The sequence below is a fragment of the Mchenga conophoros genome, linkage group LG12, assembly GCF_057382185.1.
Source record: "Mchenga conophoros isolate Kocher_MC1m ecotype Shallow Benthic linkage group LG12, M_conophoros_male_GT1.1, whole genome shotgun sequence".
In the NCBI taxonomy this organism is placed as follows: domain Eukaryota; kingdom Metazoa; phylum Chordata; class Actinopteri; order Cichliformes; family Cichlidae; genus Mchenga; species Mchenga conophoros.
This window is the reverse complement of record NC_140537.1, coordinates 27,395,835-27,419,024: the sequence shown is the minus strand read 5'-3', so window position 1 is coordinate 27,419,024 and position 23,190 is coordinate 27,395,835. Positions and strand designations below refer to the sequence as shown.

General features: G+C 39.2%; 1 protein-coding gene across 3 annotated transcripts in view; it reads left to right on the top strand.

The window, feature by feature from the left end:
- Positions 1 to 23,190, top strand: part of msh3 (mutS homolog 3 (E. coli)) — a 58,617-nt gene that overhangs the window by 18,104 nt on the left and 17,323 nt on the right. For all 3 annotated transcript variants that reach the window (XM_085294918.1, XM_085294917.1, XM_085294916.1), the window contains exons 14-21: positions 365 to 552; positions 955 to 1,123; positions 1,379 to 1,443; positions 5,302 to 5,418; positions 5,673 to 5,780; positions 9,283 to 9,397; positions 13,338 to 13,495; positions 22,262 to 22,448. In XM_085294918.1, coding sequence (XP_085151044.1) covers positions 365 to 552; positions 955 to 1,123; positions 1,379 to 1,443; positions 5,302 to 5,418; positions 5,673 to 5,780; positions 9,283 to 9,397; positions 13,338 to 13,495; positions 22,262 to 22,448 — 1,107 coding nt within the window. The remainder of the gene's footprint in view (positions 1 to 364; positions 553 to 954; positions 1,124 to 1,378; positions 1,444 to 5,301; positions 5,419 to 5,672; positions 5,781 to 9,282; positions 9,398 to 13,337; positions 13,496 to 22,261; positions 22,449 to 23,190) is intronic.

Genomic DNA, 23,190 nt, shown 5'->3' with positions numbered 1-23,190 from the left:
CACGAGTGGTTTCTTTATATTTGCTTCCAAAGAGCCAGGCTGGTTTTTTGATAGTGGTCTTGAGTAATAGGTCCCCAGAGTTTCTGAAGGTCTTTTAAATTTTTGCTTTGATCACGGGTTGCTTTTTCGCTCATTTTGATTCCAATCCTTAAACCTGACCATTTTATGAAGAATATTTATTAACCCTAACCCCCTAAAGATAGAAAAAAAAAAAACCCCCACCCAACTCAAGTGATAAACCAATATTGCATCTATGCAACAAACACAACTTGGCAAAGGACCAATTTGAAATAGTTTTTTAGCCACTTTGGTACATACTTAGTAATGTTTTTGCTTGTTTTGTTTTTTTTGCACATCTTTCCAGTCTTCTACTCAGGAATTTTACCTCATTAGTAGCAGTCTTTCTCGCCTGGGGCTGGAACTGCAGACTTTGCTACCAGCCATGCGTTCCCAGATCAGCTCAGGGCTACTTCGAAGCCTTCTGTTGGACACTCCAGACCAGCTGATTCCAGCCCAAAGCTTCCTAAAGGTGCTCAATGAAAAGGCAGCCAAGTAAGTATCCAGCAGCACAGGTGTGGAACTGACAGAAGCATAATTTAGATTGCTTGATGTGTGTTGGGTTATTATATTTTACTTAAATGCAAAAAATATATATCTGTTAACGAGAAAATGAATTCTCAACGGTGCAATCAGAAAAACAACACAGCATCATAAAACTGGGCTGACAAATGTAAGATATGGCACAGTGGGAGATGCCTGCTGTCACTCCATAAATGTATGACCAATAGTTGGCATACAGTATGAGAGAGGAAAAGGCCTCCTAGTGTCACATGGATAATTCTTTTCCTCAGTTTTCATCATTGAAAGGTCAAGCTGACCACAGGCTCATCTCTTAGAAAATGCGCTGCGATATATTACCAGTAACAGTCACATTTGGACTGTGTATTTGTGCAGGTCAGGGAACAAGACGGAGCTATTCTCAGATCTGTCTGGATTCCCAGTGCTGCAGGAAAGAATGGAGCAAATCCAAACTGTCCTCCGTGAGATTCAAGACCACCGCAAAGACATCCGTCTGATACTAAAGGCCCCCGCGCTCGAATATACGACTGTTTCTGGACAGGAGGTGTGTGTGTGTGTGTGTGTGTGTGTGTGTGTGTGTGTGTGTGTGTGTGTGTGTGTGTGTGTGTGTGTGTTGCTGGAAGTGAAAGAAAGGTGGGAGGATTGATGGCCATTTGGGTGGAAGACTCAGCAACAGTGATGGTCTGATGTCTGTGTTTTTGTGTCTGGTTGCCAGTTTTAATCAAGAGTGACACATTATTTTCCCTGTCTTCTCTGGTCTTATTTATCAGTTCTCCTCCTCTTTCTCCTCTGCCCTCAGTTTCTGATTGAGGTGAAGAACTCAGTTTCATCCATTGTTCCACCTGAATGGGTCAAAATCAGCAGGTCAGCTCACTCACCTCTGCATTACAAACAACACTTACATGTACTATTTATTTTTTTTAGCATTGATTTTAATATTCATTGTGTGATGTCAAAAATCACATCTGACTTATCTAACTTGGATTGCACAATAGAAATATTGTTGGGCAATTTTTCTAAAATAAATGCTGTAAAAAACTTTTTTTCCCATAGCACATTTAAAACTAAAGCGCATTAGACAAAAAAAGAAAAAGAGTAAACAAATAACTAAACAGTGATCAGAAAAGATTGAGAAGGAGACCTTAATGATGAGGGAGTATTTGAATGCTGCACGTCGAAGACATTTGAAGGTGTGAGACCATCTAAGGCTTTAAACACAAACAGTGACACTATTTAATGGATTCTGTGATGCACAGTAGACCAGTGGAAGTCTGCTAACATCTGAGCCAACTGCTGCACTAAATGCAGAAGAGATGATTGACTAACTCCAGTACACAGTGTATTACAATAGTCCAGTTTAGATGTAACATAGGCATGTTTCCCTTAGCTCTATTGAGGAGTTAGCATATTTGAGCTTACTTTTTTTTTTTTTTTTTAACTTTAGCACTACTGATTAGAGCCAGACTGATGTATTGATGGGCTCATATTATCTGATGGTATAATGGCCAATAAATGAAAATTTGAAAAGTAAAGAAGAGACGGAAAGCACACTTCAACCATGCTATGAGTGTTGTCGTTGCAAATAACTGCAGCTTCCCTGTTGGCAGTACCACAAACAACAATCAGCTGATTCAAGCAGGGTGTAAACAAAAAATTAAATAATTCAGTTTAAGAAATCAGAGCATTCTGTTTATTTTTGTGTCTTGTCTGGATTTTTAAATGACCAAATATTAGCATTAATCTTTAAAATCCTGGGTCCTGTTTAAGATCTGTTTCATTTACACTCTGCTACAATTTTTTCTTGTTTGTTTGTTTTTCGAGCAGCATATGAATAAGAAAAAAACAAACTGTTGCACTGATTTGCAAAAAGCCCAATTTTAACTAAGAGTAGTGAAAAAATGTGAAATGTTTTGTTTTTTGAAAAATGATGCTTAATTTAACACACTTGTGAAACATTCAGCCTCTCTGGGATGCTCTTTGTAACTTACCATTTGCAAATTAACTAAATTAATTTTGAGTTGGTTCACCGGGTGTTTCATTTGTGACCCTCCCCCAAGTCTTTAAAAAACATTTTGCCGGTGTCACATTCAAAATGAGCATTTATTACTAAATACAAATCAAGTTTCTGAGTTTAAACATCTGATATGTTGTATTTTCAGTATGTATTGGGTAATTCATTTATGAAGACTGCTTTTCAGCATGAACATGGCACGGGAAGCCCTGAATCCCTGACCTTTGCCCCCAGAGGCTGAAACATGTGGTAGCCAAAGATTCCTAGATTGTCATATTATAAACCTTTGTCATATTGTAGGTAAGTGGTTTACAAAGACCTCTGGTCCTTCAATGGGTTGCAAGATAAATGTGAGGATTTTCAAAGGTCCTGCAGCTGAATGGATTCTTTAGGGTCTGAACAGACAGATGGGATTGGCAAAAATGAATTTTTTGCTGGAATAATAAAGGTCCTTGGTGTTCAAGAAAGGTAGAGTGGTGGACAGATCAATATTATCAATAGTAAACCTATGAATTTCAGCCATCTGCAGGATGCCATTAACGATCAGCAAAGACCACCTGCAAGGAGCTTAATGGTTATGTAAATGTCATAGTCCTTTACAGAAAGACTCTGAGGGTCCCTTGAAATTCATCAGAGGGGACCGGAAGCTTTTGTAAAGGGGAGAACTGTGCTACTGTGAAATCCCAGACTCTAAAGTCACTGGGGCAGAGATAATAACCAGCGAAGAACAGCAAAAATTGGTTAACAGAGGGTGCTGGATGGAGTGGTATCCAATCAAAGAACAGGCGGGGGAATCTAGCCAAGGCACCAATAAGCAGATCAGCACTAGGGCTTCACAATTCAGTGATCAAAAGCTGAGATGTTAACTGAAGTTACCTCATACTTTTGGGGAATTTTTCTGTGGACTTACAAGACAGAAGAATACATTTTTGAAAGTTTGTGGCCCTTATATATCTTGTGTTAAAACTAACACAGCATTTCTTAAAAGAACGTTAAACCTGAAGGAGAATATCCAGCCATCAGTTTGTCCCTGATGGGATCCACTTGAGTTATGGACAGAAAGAACAGTGATCTGAAACACCTCTGAATGGCTACATTAAAAAAAAGAAAAAGATTTTGGAGTAGCTTGTCAAAGTCCGGATTTTAATCTGACTAAGATGCTTTGGCATTTTAATTTATTTATTTAAAAGGGACAGCGTATATTAATAAACATATCACTGTAAATATTCCAGAATTAGCCAGAGGCCTGTTTTTCTCCTGTAGTCCCTGGCAAGTCAAAAACAAACAAAACACCCCATCAGACAAGAACACATAAAATTACAACAATAAAATCCACAGTACAAAGAACAATACAATAAAACAGCGCAGGACAACAAATACATATGAAAGCATACAGATCAAATATGACATATTAGCATAAAATGACTGATCACAGATCTGATTTCTCTGTAGCCATCATTTGAGATGTGTGTGATGAAAGATTGTAAATTCTCTTATTACAGCTGGCATATTATTCCAAATCTCACTACCTTTAACTGTTAACACCTGATTGCTACATATTATATGTCTAAGAGGCCTTTACTAGAGGCTCTGGTTACTCTTAATATTGATATTAAGAGTTAAGAATTCTGATATTCAATTTTAACATTAACAAACTCACCCAATGAGGGTGGAGCAAGTCCATGTTGGTTCTTATAAATAGGACAAGCAAATGTATTCATTTATTTATTTTTTAAATTTCAAACTTAAGCTATTGTATTTTTGAAGTATGAGACGATAATGGGTGGGGAAAAAGCGTTAAGATGTTTCTGCTGGTTCTAAACTAGTAATACTTACCATGGACCAATTAGTGCAACAGTATTCTATATTAAAAAAGATCATAGAGTAGAAAAACCTTATAGCTACATTTACTGGCAGTGATGATCTAATTTGCGTGAAATTGTGCAGGCTGACATTAATGTTTTTAGACCTTAAACAGGCCTTTCCTGCTCAAAAACCCTTCAGTGTGGCTGAATTCAAACAATTCTGCACAGCAAAGTGGGACAAAATTCCTCCCCAGTGATGCAGTATATTACAAACACTTGATTGCAGATCTTGCCTTCAGGGGTGTCACAACCAGTTTTGGGGTAATTACATTTTGCTACTGGGCCAGGTAGGTTTGGATAGCCTTTTTCAATTAATAAATTAAATCATCATTTAAAAACTGCATTTTGTATTTATTTGATGATCTGAAACATGTGTGACAAGTCTGCCAAGAAAACAAAAAAAAAGAGACCAAGAAAGGGGCAAGTACTTTTTCTCAGCACTGTCGAGCCTCACTGTAGGTTTGTGAAGTTTAGGATTTAGCAGGTGGCCTGCTAACGAATAATATGCGGTAGTATCAAGAGATCTTTCATTACAGTGTTATTACAGTACACAATACATATTGCAACACAAAATTACATTTATTTTCCATGTTTTTGCATTAAGTTTAATCTGGTCATAACCCAAGTAGATATGCAACAAGTTGTCTCTTCGTTTTAAGGGGGCACAGAATTACATACATGGTGTCCAGCAGTTATCAGCACTTGTGTAAAAGTGGTTTTAAATTAATTTCTTTTTAGTATACTACACTCCTCTTATATGCTAAAATCCAGTAGTTTAATTCTTCACTTCAGTCCATTTTTTGCCTTTCCTTCTGTACTTCACGTTTACCCCTGTCTCCTCTGCAGCACCAAGGCAGTCAGCAGGTATCACTCTCCTTTCCTGGTGGACCGCTACAAGAAGCTGCAGCAGCTCCGAGAGCAGCTGATGCTGGACTGCCAGAGGGAGTGGACCAATTTTCTGGAGTATGACAGACACATGCACGCACACACACACACACACACACACACACACACACACACACACACACACACACACACACACACACACACACAAATGCAACTCAGCTGAGAAAAAAATCTGAAAACATGCCAGTCTGTGGTTCAGAGGTATGCCTCCACAGCTCTCAGCCTGCCAGAATTAGTCTGTTTTAGTCAAGTACACCGTCAGTGCTGTCTACTCAGAACACTTCAAAATCTCTTTTTCTCTCTCTCTACAGTCAGTTTGGGGAGCACTACCACACCATGAAAAGGGCTATTAGTCACCTAGCAACCATGGACTGTCTCTTTTCATTGGCTGAGGTGGCTAAACAAGGGGACTATTGCAGGTGATGTCCTCTCACGATGACCATAAATATTGATGCATGTGTTTGAGTATGTAAATTGGGTGTGTGCATGTGTTTTTATGTGTGGGATACACTGTATATGTGTGTGGTTCGGGGTCGTGTCGTGTCCTAAAGTCTCAGACAGGTTGTGTGTGGGTGTGTGCACCCCGCTCAGCAGTGTGCTCTGCCAGAACTCCAACATCTCTCCCACTCACTCACTCTTTGCTTCACACACACACACACACACACACACACACACACACACACACACACACACACCTTTATGCTGTGCTACAAATTTCTGTGTTTCAGGATTGCTTCTTCTCATATACTGCTACCTCCTGCCCTCTTTCCATTGTATTTGCATGTCCTACTTGTCATTAGTTTCTTTGACTGGAAATGTTACGGTTTGTGTGTTAAAGTGGATATTGTTGGCTTTTTTAACCCATTCAACCAAGAAATCCTCTAATCCAACTTGAAAGAGACTCTATTAACCGAGAAAATGAGAAATAACTTAAGAAAGCACGTCAGACACACGGGAAAAACTAGTGCACTCCCACATTTGTCTGCAGCCTCACATCTATCAGTTCAGAATCCAGGGCTCCAGATTAGGTGATGATGACAGGAATCTCTGCCATGTGTCTGACGTGCTTTCTTAAGTTATTTCTCATTTTCTCGGTTAATAGAGTCTCTTTCAAGTTGGATTAGAGGATTTCTTGGTTGAATGGGTTAAAAAAGCCAACAATATCCACTTTTGTTATTCTCTTTCCATGTGGGACGTAAAGCTCCAACTTGTGACAGCCTCCCATCTTATGCCTGTACCCATCAGAGACCCATCTTTTGTAGCACTGCTAGCATAGTCCTCATCAATATTTCATTTGGTCTGAACATCTTCCTCTTCCGTCAGATTATGGCGCCCATCTGAGGGCAATCTGTGTTATCCTTTCAGGACCTGTAATAGCAATTCTTTGTTTTTATTCTATGGGTGATGTTGAGACAGGCAGTTCTCCTCTACTTTTCCATGTGTGAGCATTTGTTTGGAGGGAACAACGTGATTGCTAGGATGTCATTCTTGGTAATGCGCCAGATTCAGACCGTATAGAAGGATGCACTTCACATTGCTGTTGTAGAGTCTTATACTATGTCTTCTCTTTGAAATGCTTGGATTTCTAGATGGAGCAGAGCACTGCTGAAAGCACCCTGTGTCTTATTGTGCTATTAACGTTTGTTGAGTGAACATGCCAAGACCTAAAGAGGTCTTTAAGGTTATTTAGAGTAAAGAATGTGGCTGTCAATGAGTCTGGCAAGCGATTTTCTGTGGAACTGGCTGCCCCAGCAAATTGAGCCAAAAAGCAGACTGTTTGATACAAAAAGAACCCCAAAACGTAATCAGCGGAAATTAACTCTTGCAGCTGGTTGGTGTCAGTGCATGTGTAAGAGAGGGACTGCACAAGCTGGACAAATGCAATGTGCACGGGAGATCTGCCAGGAAAAAGTATTTGCTGTCCAGAAATAACATTTGAGAAAAACTGCAATTGAACTATCAACATATAAGCAAAGCAACAGGACTTTTGGAATAAAGTGCTCTGAACTAATGAATGGAAGATGAAGAGAACAAGAATGATAAAGGGTCGTTGTAACATGAGATATGTTTGGCACAGACCACATAATGTTTCAGGAAAATGGTCCCATACCAGCTATGATGCACTGTGGGTTGAATGTTATGTTTTGGTTTTGCTTCACTGTCTCAGACTCTGCAGCTTGCAGTCATTGATTCAGCTATGAATTATGCATAATTTCCAAGTGCTTTGAGATAATGAGAGGCCATCTGTCCAAGAGCTGAAGTTGAACAGGAAGTGAACATATCAGCGTTGTAATAACCCTAAGAACACTAATCTACCTCTAGGAGGGAAAAAATGGCTTGATCCACATTGAAGTGTTTTGGGAGGATTTGTCGATGCAAGAAAATGCAAACATCTTCCAGCTGAGGTCAATGAGTGGTGGACAATTATGCAAATAGCCAGCAAGAAGTTATTTGTGCTGAAGGAAAAATTCTAGTTTTTGAGCTCAAAATGTACTCAGTCTTTCAACATAAGAATATCCACATATCCGTGATATGTGGATATTTTCTATTGAATAAATGACAAAAAGAAGCAGTTTTACTCTTGGTAAAGCAGATCTTCCCAAGTTTTCCCAAATGATGATCATTTTTGTTTTATTTATAGTTTTTAAAATAAATAATTAGCGATGGGTATCGCTTAGGTTTTATCCGATACCGGTGCCAAATCGGTACTTTTGAAACGGTGCCGGTGCTTAAACGGTGCTCAAACCGGTGCTTAAAGAATGGAGAACACAAAATTGGTCCAAAAACCTCTCAGCTGTTTTTTTTGTAAAAAGATAACAATGTTAGCCTTTTCTGCAGCTATGGGGCATATATGGTATCACTCTTGGCTGGAAGCAGTGCTTAAACAATGGAAAAAACACAAACTTTGTCCAAAAACTTCTCATGTTCAACTGTTTTCCACTTTTTCTTTGGTCATTTTAGCCTTTTTGGCCAGGGTGAAGGGAGTATCTGCCATCAAACAAGAAGACAGCCGCATGTAGCTATGATGATGTTTGCTAGTTCACCTTACGTGCATTAATGTAATAACGTGGTTAGCCTACTCAACGTAAATTACACACGAACAACATTAAGCTACTCACGCAGAGAAGAACGGCTGCTGCTGCCATCATCATCCTCATCATTTCTGCTACACTGGCAGGGCTAGGGGCCAGGACTCTCCTCTTCGTGTTTTTGGGGGATGTTGCTAACTCCGGGTCCGATAACAGGCACAACACCCGCAGTAGATGTGCTCGGTGTGAGGTCTCGCAGCAAGCTATCAAATACGGCGCATTTCTGGGCTTTTAAAAAAACGCTATGCGTCGCCAGGTGTTTCATCAGATTTGAGGTGTTACCTCCTTTGACAGTATCACAGTATCACCTTAAAGCACTTGTTGCAGGCTGCTGAGTTTGCATCTTTTGCTGTGAAGTACAGCCAGACTTTTGACCGCTTCGCCTTGGGCATTTTTAATCTGTAGCTCTGCTCTAAAAGAACGTACGTACCTGGCCCCACCTACTATCCTCGGAAACGTAAAATGATTGGCTAGAATCTAAAGTGTATCACAGCTCAGGAAAATAAAGCACCGAAATGTGCGCTGCTTTTCGGTCTGGTTACTACCGTTTATGTCAGAACCGGTGCCATCATGGCACCGGACACCGGCACCCATCCCTATAAATATTACAGTCAACATAATTAAGTGTTGTATTGATTTCCACTGCAATCCTAGATAGTAGAATATATTTACACAGTAACAATATTCTACTTTTTTAATTTTATTTTTAATTATACCAATTTGCCTTAAAGAAATCTTTGTCAGTACAGCTTAACATTTACTCTGTACATATTTGTCTTCACACTCTGTGTGGGTGTGTGTTCACACGCCTAACTGACTGTTCTGTTTTTAGGCCAGAGGTGTGTGACAATAAGCACCAGATTACGATCAGGGATGGCAGGCATCCTGCTATTGATTTACTGATGGGAGAGCACAACCAGTATGTGCCCAACCACACTGAACTACAGGTAAACACACACACACACACACACACACATACACACACACACACACATACACACACAGGCTCATTCAGAGAACTTTGAAGAAAAAAAAAAGCCAAGCCAAAACATACACAGACATTTGCCTGCTCGCTAACGCACTGAGAGCGTGCTGAAACAAAACTGCAAAGGCACACAGACTTTGTCTTACACATGAATACTGTTAAGGTTCAAAATTGAGGAGGGAGAGTACAAACCACCCTTGGTCCAGAAGCTCTTGGTCCAACAATGATTTTAATGAACACACGTGTGGGAAGACACTCTGTACGCAGACAGCCAGTAGTCCTCGACTTAATCAAAACATGAACAGATATTTTATAGCATCAGGGTTTGATTTACTGACGCCCCTTCATGCGTCACAGATACATTTTATACATAGATCAGATCAACACTACAATGACTTTTCACCCAGAAGATCATCTTCTATTTTCATGGCTGGTACTTTCCGTTCTTATCTTAAAGTGAATTGTTCCTCTTTCTTGTCGAGACATAACTAATCTCTCCTCTAAATAAATCTAACTAATGTGTGTGTATGTGTGTTGACCTCACATGCTCTTTGTGTCACCTCTTCACCTCCAACCTGCTGTGTCTCGTCCTCAAATGCTCTTTCTCAATTCACCTGTTGCACTTCTGACCTTTCACTAGACCAGAAGCTCACTGAGACTATGTGTATGTCTTCTACTAAATAAATGTTTTAACCAAGAACCTCTACTAAAACCTTAATATAAAATGATCTGATATATAAGTGTTTTGTAAGCATGTATTGCAATTCCTTCTATGGCTCCAAGTCACTTGCACAATAGATTGTCCGAACATCGCGCCGAACAAAGCTTCCGACCCCCAATTAATTGACCGAGCTCCAACTCTTTAATAAGCACAGATATGCATTGTGTATAAAATAGTCATAACTGCTTAAGGCCTTCTTAAAGCTATCTGTTACATTGTTAAAGCCTCGTCTTAGCCTGCTGCTCAAAATAACTTCCACTTCTGCAAAACTCTCCAAGCCTGTTTCCTGTCCTGTTACTTTTAGCCTTTCTGAAAGACACACTGTTTAAACCTCTAAACACAATATAAACTCCAGATTATATTATTAATGCAATGGTAATGATGACAATTATTTAACAATAGCAGTAAAATAATTTCCCTGCTCCACACTCCCTCTCTCGACCTCTGGAACACCAGAGGTCGCAATACATTGTGTCCTCGCTCAGACCCTCTCTAGCCGTCCTCTGGCTCAACCAGCTCCCATTCGAGAACACTCCATGTGTAAGCTTAGGTTTTCTCGGTCCCTCTCTGGTGGTTCAGCAGGCCTCGAGATCTCCAGGATCCTCGCCCCTCCCGTGGTCGCCGAGATCGATCTTCTGCAAAGGAAACAAAACACCTTCTTCCTGCAACTCCCTAACTTATCCTTTTTGGGACTCTTTAATCAAAAGCCTGATCCTAATTATGTTCTTAACTTATTGACTTATATTTATATATATTCTTCAACGTTACTCATCACTTTAAAACTCTTTAAGCCCTGCTTTTACGTCCGGTTGCTCGCTCTATTTTTCCCTATCTGATCATCAACATCCTGTATACATTTCATCATAGCTAAATGCTGCCTTGAAACAACTCCTGTGTGTTAACACTAACTTCATTTTAAAACCTCACATTTCCTATGTTATCACCTGTTTTTGGTATAGCCTTTTTATTTCATTTGCTCCCTTTAATGTAACAATACCTTCTAATTCTAATTTATCAGACTTAACCAAAATATATGCTTTCCTTCCTCTTTGGTCCTTCTTTAAGTTCAGTCAAAAAGCTAAATGAATTTGAGGCCTTTTGCCTGGAATCAATACTGTCATGTGTGTTTCTTAACTCTGTGTCTGTAAGCGTGTGCAATCCTTCAATAACTTCAATAACTCATATCAAAAAATGCAATATGTATAAAAATCATTTCTATTTACAAGCTCTCCCCTTTATCCTAAAAATACCTCCTATGTAATATCTGTATGTGTAAGCCTACATTATAACCACTACTTCTAGAAATCAAAAAGAAATCAAAGCTGTTCTACTCCTTCAACCCTCACTAATTTTCCCTCTAAGACTTATTCACAGCTTTGAAAAACCGGCATTGTATCTTCTAAACAGGATTCAGTTCTGTCATGGTCCTGGGCCATGTTGGTCCAGTATTCTTGGTTCCTTGTATTTTCGCTCCTTATTTAGGCCAGGTTTTCTGAGGTGTCCTGTTGTGGTGTTCCCTAAGTGTTTTTCCCTTTGTAACTCTTACCCCCTTGTGCCCCTCTGTGTATTTATGAGCTCTCGTCTCTCTTTGTGTTTATTCCATGTTTCCCCCAGCCTGTTATGTCTGTGTTCTCCCCGTGCTTTCTCTCCTCCTGTCTGAACCTCTGTGTACTTCCTGTTTTACTTTGACAGTCTCTCGTCAGTATGCGTAATGTTGTGTTCACTCCTGCCCTGTCTCGTTATGTTTATCAGTGTCACCTGTGTTCCCCACCTGTGTGTAATCTCCCTGTGTTCTCTGGGTGTATTTAAGTTGTGTCTTCTGTTATGGTAGTTGCTGGTTCGTCTGTGTTGTTTCCCCTCGGTCTCCCTGCGTCTCTTGTGTATTTCCCCGGACCTCCCTGCATCCTCGTTTCTGGTTTGTGTTATTAGCTTACCCAGTTTAGGTTTCCGGTTTCTTGTTTTTCCACCAGTGCTGTTTTGTGCCCACCGTTGTAAATAAATATTCACCTGCACCAGAGCTGCCGCCTTTTGGGTCCTTTTCTACAACTCCACACGGCTTGCCCCGCAAACCGTGACAAGTTCACTTTAATCCTTTAACCTTAACTTAAAAATAACAGTTTCAGTTTTACCATATCCAAATGATCAAAAACCCAAAAGGTCCTAAAATGATCCTAAATTATTAAACAATTAAATTATTAAACCCTAAACCCCCCTTTATCTTGATACATTTCATGTGTCAAGATACTATACAAAACTTAAAAATGCTCAGTTTTCCCCACTCATGTTCCAATCTATGTCATAAAAATAAACTTAAAACAGAACAGTTATCAGTCATGTGTTTCTTCAATTAATGGTAACTGAGTTACATCAAAAAATATTTCCCCTTTAGCATTTGGCATTCTCCCAACAATATACTATAATCCCATAATCTAACCCCACTTAATAAAACAAAACAGAAATTTTCTCTGGTAAAAACAAATTGTTTGTCCACATTTATTCATCCTCACATTCACTCACACATTCACTCCATATTTTTGCTAATAGTGGAGCTTCCCGCTCCAAGTCACTTGCACAATAGATTGTCCGAACATCGCGCCGAACAAAGCTTCCGACCCCCAATTAATTGACCGAGCTCCAACTCTTTAATAAGCACAGATATGCATTGTGTATAAAATAGTCATAACTGCTTAAGGCCTTCTTAAAGCTATCTGTTACATTGTTAAAGCCTCGTCTTAGCCTGCTGCTCAAAATAACTTCCACTTCTGCAAAACTCTCCAAGCCTGTTTCCTGTCCTGTTACTTTTAGCCTTTCTGAAAGACACACTGTTTAAACCTCTAAACACAATATAAACTCCAGATTATATTATTAATGCAATGGTAATGATGACAATTATTTAACAATAGCAGTAAAATAATTTCCCTGCTCCACAATACGCACATAGACTTACACGAAACCACACAGATACATGCATACACACACATGCTTCCTAGCTCAGCGCTGGAGTGGGTGTAGGTTAATCTTGTAACAGAAGCACAAGCCAATAGGAAGAGAAGCCAAGCTTTCAGTCCACCCACAGCTTCAGCTGTGCAGGACAGCATGCAAATATCTTTTTCTGTCTCTCTTCTCGTTTGCCTTCTGTCTATGTCACAGCTATTATCCTCTTCTCTCTCCCTCCTTTTAGGGTGATGGCAGGAGAACAATGATAATCACTGGGCCTAATATGGGGGGTAAGAGCTCCTACATTCGCCAGGTAGCTCTTATCTGTGTAATGGCTCAGATGGGCTCATACGTCCCAGCCTCAGCGGCCTGTGTGGGCATCCTGGATGGCATTTACACCAGGTACGAGTACAAGCAAAAACTTGTCTGTGGACATATTTTGTCAACCATGTAGCATCACAGTCACTTTGCAGGTGTGTAGTTGGGATCCAAAGGTGAGCCAATTTAAAGGCGCCTGCAATCTGACAACTTGGTACTAAGTAAAGGGAGCTGAAAGTCTTAGTTTTTTCCACATTTTGGGAGTCTGACGTTACAGACAAGTCAAAGGCGCAAGAGTATAATATAAGTATAAAAGCAATCATTTGATTCAGCTTTGAAGGAAAATGAACACAGCTTGATTTTTTTTGTTTTTTAAGCAGCATCTCAGTGACATCAGTGGATCGACGTTTGTTTTCCTCGTAAGCGTGTTAAAGATGGAAAAACCGTATAGACTGGCACATTAAAGCGGGTTAGTAAATATACATGTGTAATACCAAGTCTGCTATATAAAATCACACAAGACTATTACAGGGCGGTGTTTTTTTGGGTTGCTCTTGCTTTGCCTCTGTTGACAGTGAGATTAGGACAATGATCCTGAAAGCTCTCACTGAGCACAGTTTCACTTCTGAACGCTTTGTTAGTACAATTAAACCAAACAGGTAGAGGTTACTGTGGAGACGACTTGACAAAAAAAAAAAAAAAAAAAATCGAACTGTTACCCTAAAAGCGTGTGAGCTACTGTGTGTCACCTTCATTGTCTGTGAAACAGTCAAGTTTATTCATAGGCCAGACAATCACACTTATCCCTTCTAATCCTTTTTTTTTTGTTCCTCACTGCACAGGAGGAAGTGTGTAAGGGGGGAACAGATGAACTACAGTTGTATGACAATGCCGGGTCTATTGTTCCATCAGTGGTGTATAGTAGAAACTCTCGGCAATAAGGTTTTGTTGGAGACCTTTTTTTTGTGCTGTGATTATTCTTATTATGAGGAAAGTAGCAGTGAGCTCTGCGTCTAATATTTAGTCCTGACTACATGTTTAAATGAAATAGAGGCCAAATCGCAGTCTGCGTTATTCTGCCTGTGCTGCACTATGTGATTAGACCTAATGGCTTGCAGATGTGTCTAATTGTCTTTTTTGCGGCTTTAAGCATGTTCTTAAGTATTAACCCAGCGGGTGCCAGAGACAGCAAGTGTGCATGTGTGTGTGTGGATGTGCACTCTTAATTATATCCTTGGGAGAAACAGTCTGGGGGTTTTAGGTTTCACATTAGCCTAACAAGGTGATTTTGACTGGTCATTACATCAGTAAGCGGACAGTTTAGTTATCATTTCCTGGGTTTACAGTTATCACAGCGACGGATTTGGTGAATGGACAAAAGGACCTGAACTGATACACCTGGTGGTTTATGTACAGGTTGCCATTCCATGAACTAAAAACAAAAAAGATGGCCGTTTGATTAATGCCCTCTGATGACCCTTTGCATGGCTTTCAAGAACACCAGTTTTATTTTTGTTTTTTAGATACCTTGTGCACCATAAATTTTATTAGCCCTCAACTGTAAAAGGCTGATGGCAAGTGCACAACATGGACACCAAAGTTTGTGAATGCAATAACTCTAGAACAAAGCGACAAAGGGCTTTCAAATTGTTGTCACAATTGTATCAACTACAAATCTTGGGCGTGTTCGAATCTTAACAACCTCAGCCTCAGGGTCAAGTGAGGTCAAATTTTCTGAAAATCTTGCGAATCTGATGACTCAAGAACAAAGTGATACAATACATGTATTAAGTAGGAGGCCGAGGGGTACCAAAGGACACCTCCAGTATATTTTATGTTCTGTGGCAATATTCTGTGATCAACCTAGACTTTGTAACAATTCAACTTTTTTTCCATGTGAGCAGCTCTATGAACGAACTTGCATGCATAACATGGTCTCTGCACTTTTACAGCAGTAATCATGCTACAGATTTTTTAATCATTACAGTTAATTTTTTAAAACTATATCCTGGCTTGCATTTTACTTAAAAAAAACAACAACAAATGAACAAAACCAATAAAAGCCAATTTTTTAGAGTTAGAAATAATCGTTATGTCTCATATACTGGGCCTTTGTGACATTTGTGACATTGTTGCCAACTGTGAAGTGCCCTCTGGTGGACAAACTTTGTAACAGCAGCACTCATAACATGCTTGAAGGGTGTTTCTGCCATCTCTTCTTTACTTTTTGAAATGTAGAATTTATCGGTTGTTAAAAACCCGCCAAAATCTTGACAAATGGCTTATCTGTTGATATATTGGGTGTGTCGGTGTATCAGTCAAGCTCATAGTATGTTTAATATTAGCATCTACCTCTATAACACATTGTAATGTATATGACAAAAAAATAAGGAAAAGTATAATGGGCCCATTTGAAAGGCACAACAAATATTTTTAGGGCTGAAATGGGAAAGCCCGAGTTTTGGGTTACATATGATGCTTGTTTACGGATATAAGACTTTTAAACAAAGGTCAGTTAACGTCAGCTTTAGAAGAGCCAGTGAAGGTCTATATATAATAAATTAGTACAGAGCTGTGCATGTGTTTGACCGTGTGTGCCTCTGGTGTTTAGTGAGGTATTTGATCAGGGTTGGAGGTTAATATACTCTCCCTGATTCAAACAATACAACTAAGAGCTAATTAAGGTCCACAGTGAAAGCGCACCCACATTGTATAATCCATCCTCTCCTCACCTCCTATGTAACCTCTGTCGTCCTATCAGTTTCTAATTGGACTACTCGGCCTCTCTGTCAGAGAGTTGAAGTTGCTGAGGAGAATCTGTCTTATAATAAATACTCAATCAATTCCCACTCCTGTGTCAAGCATAATAGGTGCAGCACTGGGAATTGCTTCATCTTTTGTGTGTGTGAGAGATATTATGCATTTATGAGTGTGAAAGCGAGCCAGGCAAGAGCAGAGCTTGAAAGTTTTACTTGAGTGACATAAGCAGACTTGTGGGTTGGGGATAATGAGATGGTGCATAGGTGTCTAATGGGATATCCTGTCTGAACTGATCGGGGTGATTGATTATCAATGAGGAGAAGGAGAATAATCGGGATACTGCTTTAAAGCTGTGTGCTGCCTCACAAGAGTCTTGTTTGAATTTTTCTGCCCACTCCACTAAATCTGTGTGTGTTTTTGTTCTTTTGCAGACTTTGGTAGAGCGACTTTAGCTGCCTGGAGTGTGTGTCTGTCTGCGTGTGGGTGCGCGCGCATTTGTTTCCAAGTGGCTGGCAGATGCATGTGTGTGTATTCGTGTATGCAGCTGCTGTGTGTGTTTTCTTGTTGGTTTTTAGTCCTGAAGGTTATAGAGCACATTCATCCATCCCTTCATGGTTGTTATGGAAACAGCAAGAGGAAGCTGAATGTAAAACTGTATTTTGAAAAGACCTTTAATCGACCATGGACTCCTAGCAGTGATTATACCGTGCTTTACACAAGTCTTTCTTACGCTCCCCTCCCTTCTGAAAGCGCAGCTTTTCTGCATTTTTCTTTTTTGGGTCCAGAAATGTGGATATCATCCTCACAAGGCCTCACAAACGGCACAGAGTGTTTTGCTGTGCAACATCAGCACCTTTGTGGGTGTACACATGTTGATCCTGTGGAAAGATGCTGTATCCTGCATCGACTCATCTGTTCCTATGAGTTTTTAATAGTGCTGCAGTGTCAGAGAGTCTGTGCCATCTTGTAGGCGGTATACAGAGCTGGTTAGGCCTTTTGTTTTCTATAAACCTGGAAGGTTTAAATCGCACAGGATTAAATTCTGCAGAAATCCATGTAGCAGGATAGTAAGGCGAACACTGAGAATAACCTGAAATAATTTACAAAATATTAAGCGTTAAGATACTTATATCAGGGTTTTTTTTTTAAAAAAAAAAAATTGATTAAAAACATTGTTGTTATATATTTTTTTCCTTGCGGGGATCCCATTGGCTTACACAGAGTGGCTGCGTCTTCTGAAGTCCACATATGCAGTTAGTTCTTCAACGATGACACATTTGTCCTTGTAGTTTTGCCCCTGTACACCATCACAGTGGATTTTAAATCAGACAAACAAGGAATGATTGAAGTGTAGGTCTTTAGGTTTAATCCAAGGAGATTTAAAAAAAAAAAGAAAAAAAGTTGCATCAACTGTTTCAGTCGCAAACTGAATTTCAGCCATTTTTATACACAGTCCACCTTTTTCAGGGGCTCAAAAGCAATTTAATGATTGATTGACAAGCATTTTGATGGACACCTGAAGTTTATTCCTTCATTATTCCATGAAAAAAAAAGATATTTATTGGATTCCAAGTGTTGAACATAAATTTTGCAGCTTTTCAGTGGACTCCTCAATAATTGATGAGTTGATGTTTATTCAAGTGAGGAAGGCAATCCTTTGGGTGAAACACCAATATAAACTTATTAGAGCGATGCAAAAACGTTAAGATTTGCCAAAACTTCTGTCTGGTGCATTATAATGAAAAGGGAGTGCATTCAGGTAATGTAAATACTTGGCAGAAAGGTACAAACCACTGGTTCACCTCAAAAACAAGAAGACCAGAATAGACTAGAAAACATGAAATCTTTGATCAAATCAAACTACAATAAACGTATTTCTGAATTATGAGAAAAGCATAAAAAACAGAAACGCATCATGATCCAAAACCGTATCACATCATCTGTCAGGTATGATGGAGTTAATGTTATGGCATGGGCATGTGTGGCTGACAGTAGGCCTGTGTCACTAGTGTTTATATATGATGTGACTGCTGATAAGAAGTAGCAGGATGAATTCTAAAATGCACAGGACTGTACTTTCTGCTCAGATTCAGTCCAATGCTACAAAATTATTGGGGCAGAGCTTCCCAGTGCAAATGATAATGACCCAAAGCATACTGAAAAAGTAACCCAAGAATTTCTCCGGGTAAGAATATGTCAGCGAGGAGTTATCATCATTATATGATTATGTCAGACACACACTTCTGGCTGTGAAAAGCCTCATTCACCCACTATTCAAATCCTCTGTTTTCAAGGGGCAGCCAATCATCATGCAGTGACAGAAAGATAATCATGTTGTTGCAAAGTGAATCCTCCTAATAAGTTGCATTTAAAATTTAGATGTTTGTCATTTTCAGTGGCAGGGAGGCAGCTCCATGGATCCAACTGTTTTGTGGGTGCAGTCTGTTCCTATCTGTTTTTTGATCAGTCGTAGGAAAGGAAGGCTCAAACAAATATGTGAGTCATTTCTTTCCCTGCTTTCATTGGTACTGCTGCTAGAATTCAATGACATATCAATGTTCTTGATTTGTGTTTGTCAGGAAGTATTCAGACATTCTGATAATTTTTTAAAATAACATTAAAAAAAACCAACTACCACATGCATTTGTAGGATTACTGCTGGGATTACTAATACTCCAATTTTGAGAAGTATTGCTACAAGGGAACAAAAAAAATGGCAGCAAAATTCTCCCCACAGACAGGACAGTCTCACCCCCCCCCCCCCCCCCCCCCCACCCCTCAGCTTTGTTAAGAAGAAATCGAATAAAATATATGGACTTTTTCCCTTTTAGCAACTTTTTTTTTTTTTTTTTTTTTAAAGTTGTATAATAGAAGATTGTAATAGTCATGCAAAATACACTTGGGCTTTCATTTTCTTCCTGGAAAACTACACATGCTGATAATGCTTCACTGCTTCTTTTAAAATATGGGATGATTTTATTTTTTTATTTTTTTGAAAGAAATCTTAACTAAAGACAGATCCACGAGTGTCAGAAAAACACTTGAATCTAGCTCAACATGTTTACTTGAAAGGTGTGAGGTGAAAATAAATGGAGTCTATTTCCAGGATCAGTGTGTTTGGCTAGAAAGGAGGATTCAATCAGACCAGCAGGACACCCAGCTGGTGGAGTGTTGCTGTGTTCATCTGTGGACAGAGTGAGTGTGTAAACTGCTCTGCCCTATGCATTATACATCTGGTGTCATTTCCTCTGAGTTTTAATCATGCATGCAGATACAACCTTTATTTTAGAGCCTATCTGTTAGTGGATTTTGGGGGGAAAGTTAGGATATTGATGTTCTGCCAGTTTTTGTTTTAACATAGTTGTGATCAAAAAGTTGTGGCATTCTGCCTATAAAAAATACCTGAATTAAGTTAGGTCAGTCTCCCCTTCAAGGTTTTTTTTCTCTTGCAACTTATGGACTTCTTCAACTTCTACTTCCCACTTCTCACAGATTCACTATTGCTTGGTGAATCGTTTGCAGACAAATTTGTGTCTTCCATGCAAACTACAACTGACCGCAGTAACTTCCTGGTGACCAAAGTAATTGGAAGGACGTTATCGGTACAGCACCATGTGTCTCTGAGCAACCAGTCTTGCAATACAGACTGCACTGCCAGCAATTTAGTTATATGACAATAGTGAGAATATTGCAAGTAACATAGTCAGAGTCATACTTTTCTGTAACGAACACCCGATATACCTCAAGCATCTTTTTAATTCATTATATTCCTTTAAAAATGGTTTTCATAATGCTGTACATGGGAAAACATATGTGCCAGTCTCAGGCTAGCTGTGATGATAATGGACATTTAATTCATCACTTGGGATCTAATAAACTGGCTAATAAAATGCAGCAACATGTCTGCCACACCTCTCATCCACAGGGTGCGTGGTGTAACCATGGCAACACAGGTGTTAGATGCTCTTGTTGGAGTTTCATTCATAGACACAGCAGAACAGGAAGAGACAGATTTAGTGGTGAGAAACACCGACTGCCAGAGAGATGTGGCATCTGTGATCCAGCTGGAGTCGAGTTTCTATCAGATGAGTCAATGATCTGTCTGTCAGTCTGTGTGAAAGCAAGAGCTCTCAAATTGGCCTTGTAGCTTGTGAAGAATTCAACACGTTGTCATAGCATTTCCAATCAGTACATTTCTATTATTGTGGAAATATAGGTGGTCTTGTTGCATGCTGAGTTCGCGTCACTGATATATTCTTCAGTCTTTTCTAATAAATTGTTGTAATATAACAAGAACATTTTGGTATTGTGATTTCAAATGTTTGTACTTTTTTCTGTCAGGTTTGCTGAAATGACTGGTTTTTGTTTCTAAGTGGTCATACTGGTCATACTGGTCATCTCTTCTCAAGCTGATGGATGCAACCTTTTTCCCCTCTTCAGAAAACAGGAGAAGTGACTGTCACAGAGATATTAAAAAGTGTGTTATTATAGTCTTTAATCTTTTATAGGTGCAGCAGCCCGTCCACTAAATGCTTTTAACAATGATAAGAGTTGATTATGACTCATTTAAATGTGAGTAATGTTGAAGCAAACCTTAGAGTTAGTTTTAATATCTGTGTGGCCATAATGTGTGAATAAATGAGATTAAAGAATTCATTTAAATCCTTTACACCATCAGCCATGTCTTAAAACGGGTTGATTTCTTTCTTCTTCTGTTCAATTTCAGAAAAGGAGCCCCCCACTGTTGTTCTCCTGCATTTTTCACACCCATCATTTCAATCTCTTGTTCTTTTTTTCAGTGCAGAAATGTTTCTCCTAGAATAAGACTGTGTAGGAGCAGGTTCACTGTGAGAAAAATGGCAGATTCTTTGTTTGTTTGTGGGTGTTTGTGGGATTTCTGGAAGAACAACAGCAGTTTGCAGTCCATAATTGTGGATTGCATTAGTGGCATCAGTAGTTTTTTTTTTGGTTTTTTATTATTGCAACTTGAGTTTGAGTCTTTTGTTTTCTGTTTTTAAACACATCTGTCTTTTAATGCTTTCTTCCATGACCTCAACATATGGTTAAGTCCATAGCTTACCTGAAAAAGACATGTTTTTATTAATTATTTGTTAGCAGGCTGACTCAATAATAATTTAAAAAAATCATTAACATTTGGAGGCTCATAGTGCTTACTTGGGCATTTCACATCACAAGCTAGTGTACTCCCAGTGCTAATCCCAAGCCTGGATAAATGGGAGCATTACATCAGGAAGGGGAAAAGTTAGTGCCAGATCAAACATGTGCAGCCATCCACTGTGGTGACCCAATGGGAAATGAGAAAACGGCCAAAAGTTTAAAAAAAAAAGAAAAAAAAAGGTTCACAGTACACTATGCAGTCCTATGGAAAACTAAGAACATCCCACCTTTAGCTTAAACAGGTAATCACTTTCTGTATAGCTTTATCGGTGTCTTACATCATCGTGGAGTAATTTGGTCCACTCTTTTTTTTTTTTCTTTTTCTTTTTTTTTTTACAATGTTGCTTCACTTCATTGACATCATTCTTTTACACTTAGTGGTTTTAAGGTCCCGCTACAGCATTTCCATTGAACTGAAGTCTGGATTTTGACTGGACCATCGTGGCACCTTTGCTGCTCTGCTTTGAATTGTTTGAGTCTGTTTTGATGTGTGGTGTTTGGTTTTTGCTAAATATGGCGTCATGTAAAAACTGCCTTTCGCAAAGGTGGTCAGTGATGATTACTTTGAGTACTTTTGATTAGCAGCACAGTGCTCTTAATTATCCTCTTAACTCCTATGGAAATGGTAAAGGTTTACTTAGTTTACACATGACTCTCAAACTGTCCATCACTATAATGCAATGCTATCACCACAAAGTTTCCACAAGTAAACATGTAATTTTTTATTTGGTTTTGGTTGGCCGGGAGTCCCTGGCATTTAACCAGTAATTTATTGTGTAGTCTGCAACGTCGTACCACAAAAATGTTTGACTCTGTGATTGAAACTGAAATGCTCAAAAGACAAAAATATCGTGTTTCACTTTATGGCTTACTTATTTTCTCTGTCTTTTTTCCCCTTTTCTGATTGATCAGGATGGGAGCTTCAGACAACATCTACAAAGGCCGTAGTACATTCATGGAAGAGCTGACAGAGGCCTCAGACATAATTTCCCGTGCGACCAAGCAGTCATTGGTCATCCTTGATGAATTGGGACGGGGCACAAGCACCCATGATGGAATTGCCATCGCCTATGCCACCCTGGAATATTTCATCAAAGATGTAAGTGTGTGCAATGTAAGCACTACAACGATGGCATTTAAATAAAACAATTAAATTAATGAATGTGGAAATGAAAATTAGAAGAGCAATCAGTAAAAAAGCATAGGCAGGCTACCTGGGCTTGGTAACCATAGAGATATCTTTAAACATGTGCCAATTAATCCTTTTCATAATTCCACAAACATTGTGGGATCTTGATACCAGCCTACTTAATCATAAAGGTAATTGCCTTTGGTAAAGTGTGTGTGTGTGTGTGTGTGTGTGTGTGTGTGTGTGTGTGTGTGTGTGTGTGTGTGTGTGTGTGTGTGTGTGTCCATTTGTTTGCATACAATTATTTGATTGCATATACTTGATGGTGCTGCAGACATCCTTGAGTGTTTGTTTTAGAGTGAGATAATCCAGCAGAAAGGACTAAGACTGCTACCATGTTTCCATATCAAGTTCAATGTATAAAAGTCTTGACAGGAAACGGTTATTTGCAAATAATTTAAGTGTAAATTCTACAGACACATTTATAATTTATTTATTATAAATACATGGATCAAATATTTGTTGGAGCATGTCTCTAAAATCGTAAACCTTATCTAAAATCCTTCTGGATTTCTCTTCAGGGTCATCTTATTGGCCAGCTTTGAGCTTTTATTTTTAGATCACTCCCTTGCACTGTGCCCACTGCAATTTCACTACAGACCTCAAATTTGGGCAACGAACAAACATCAACTTCTGTTTCAAACTCACCCAA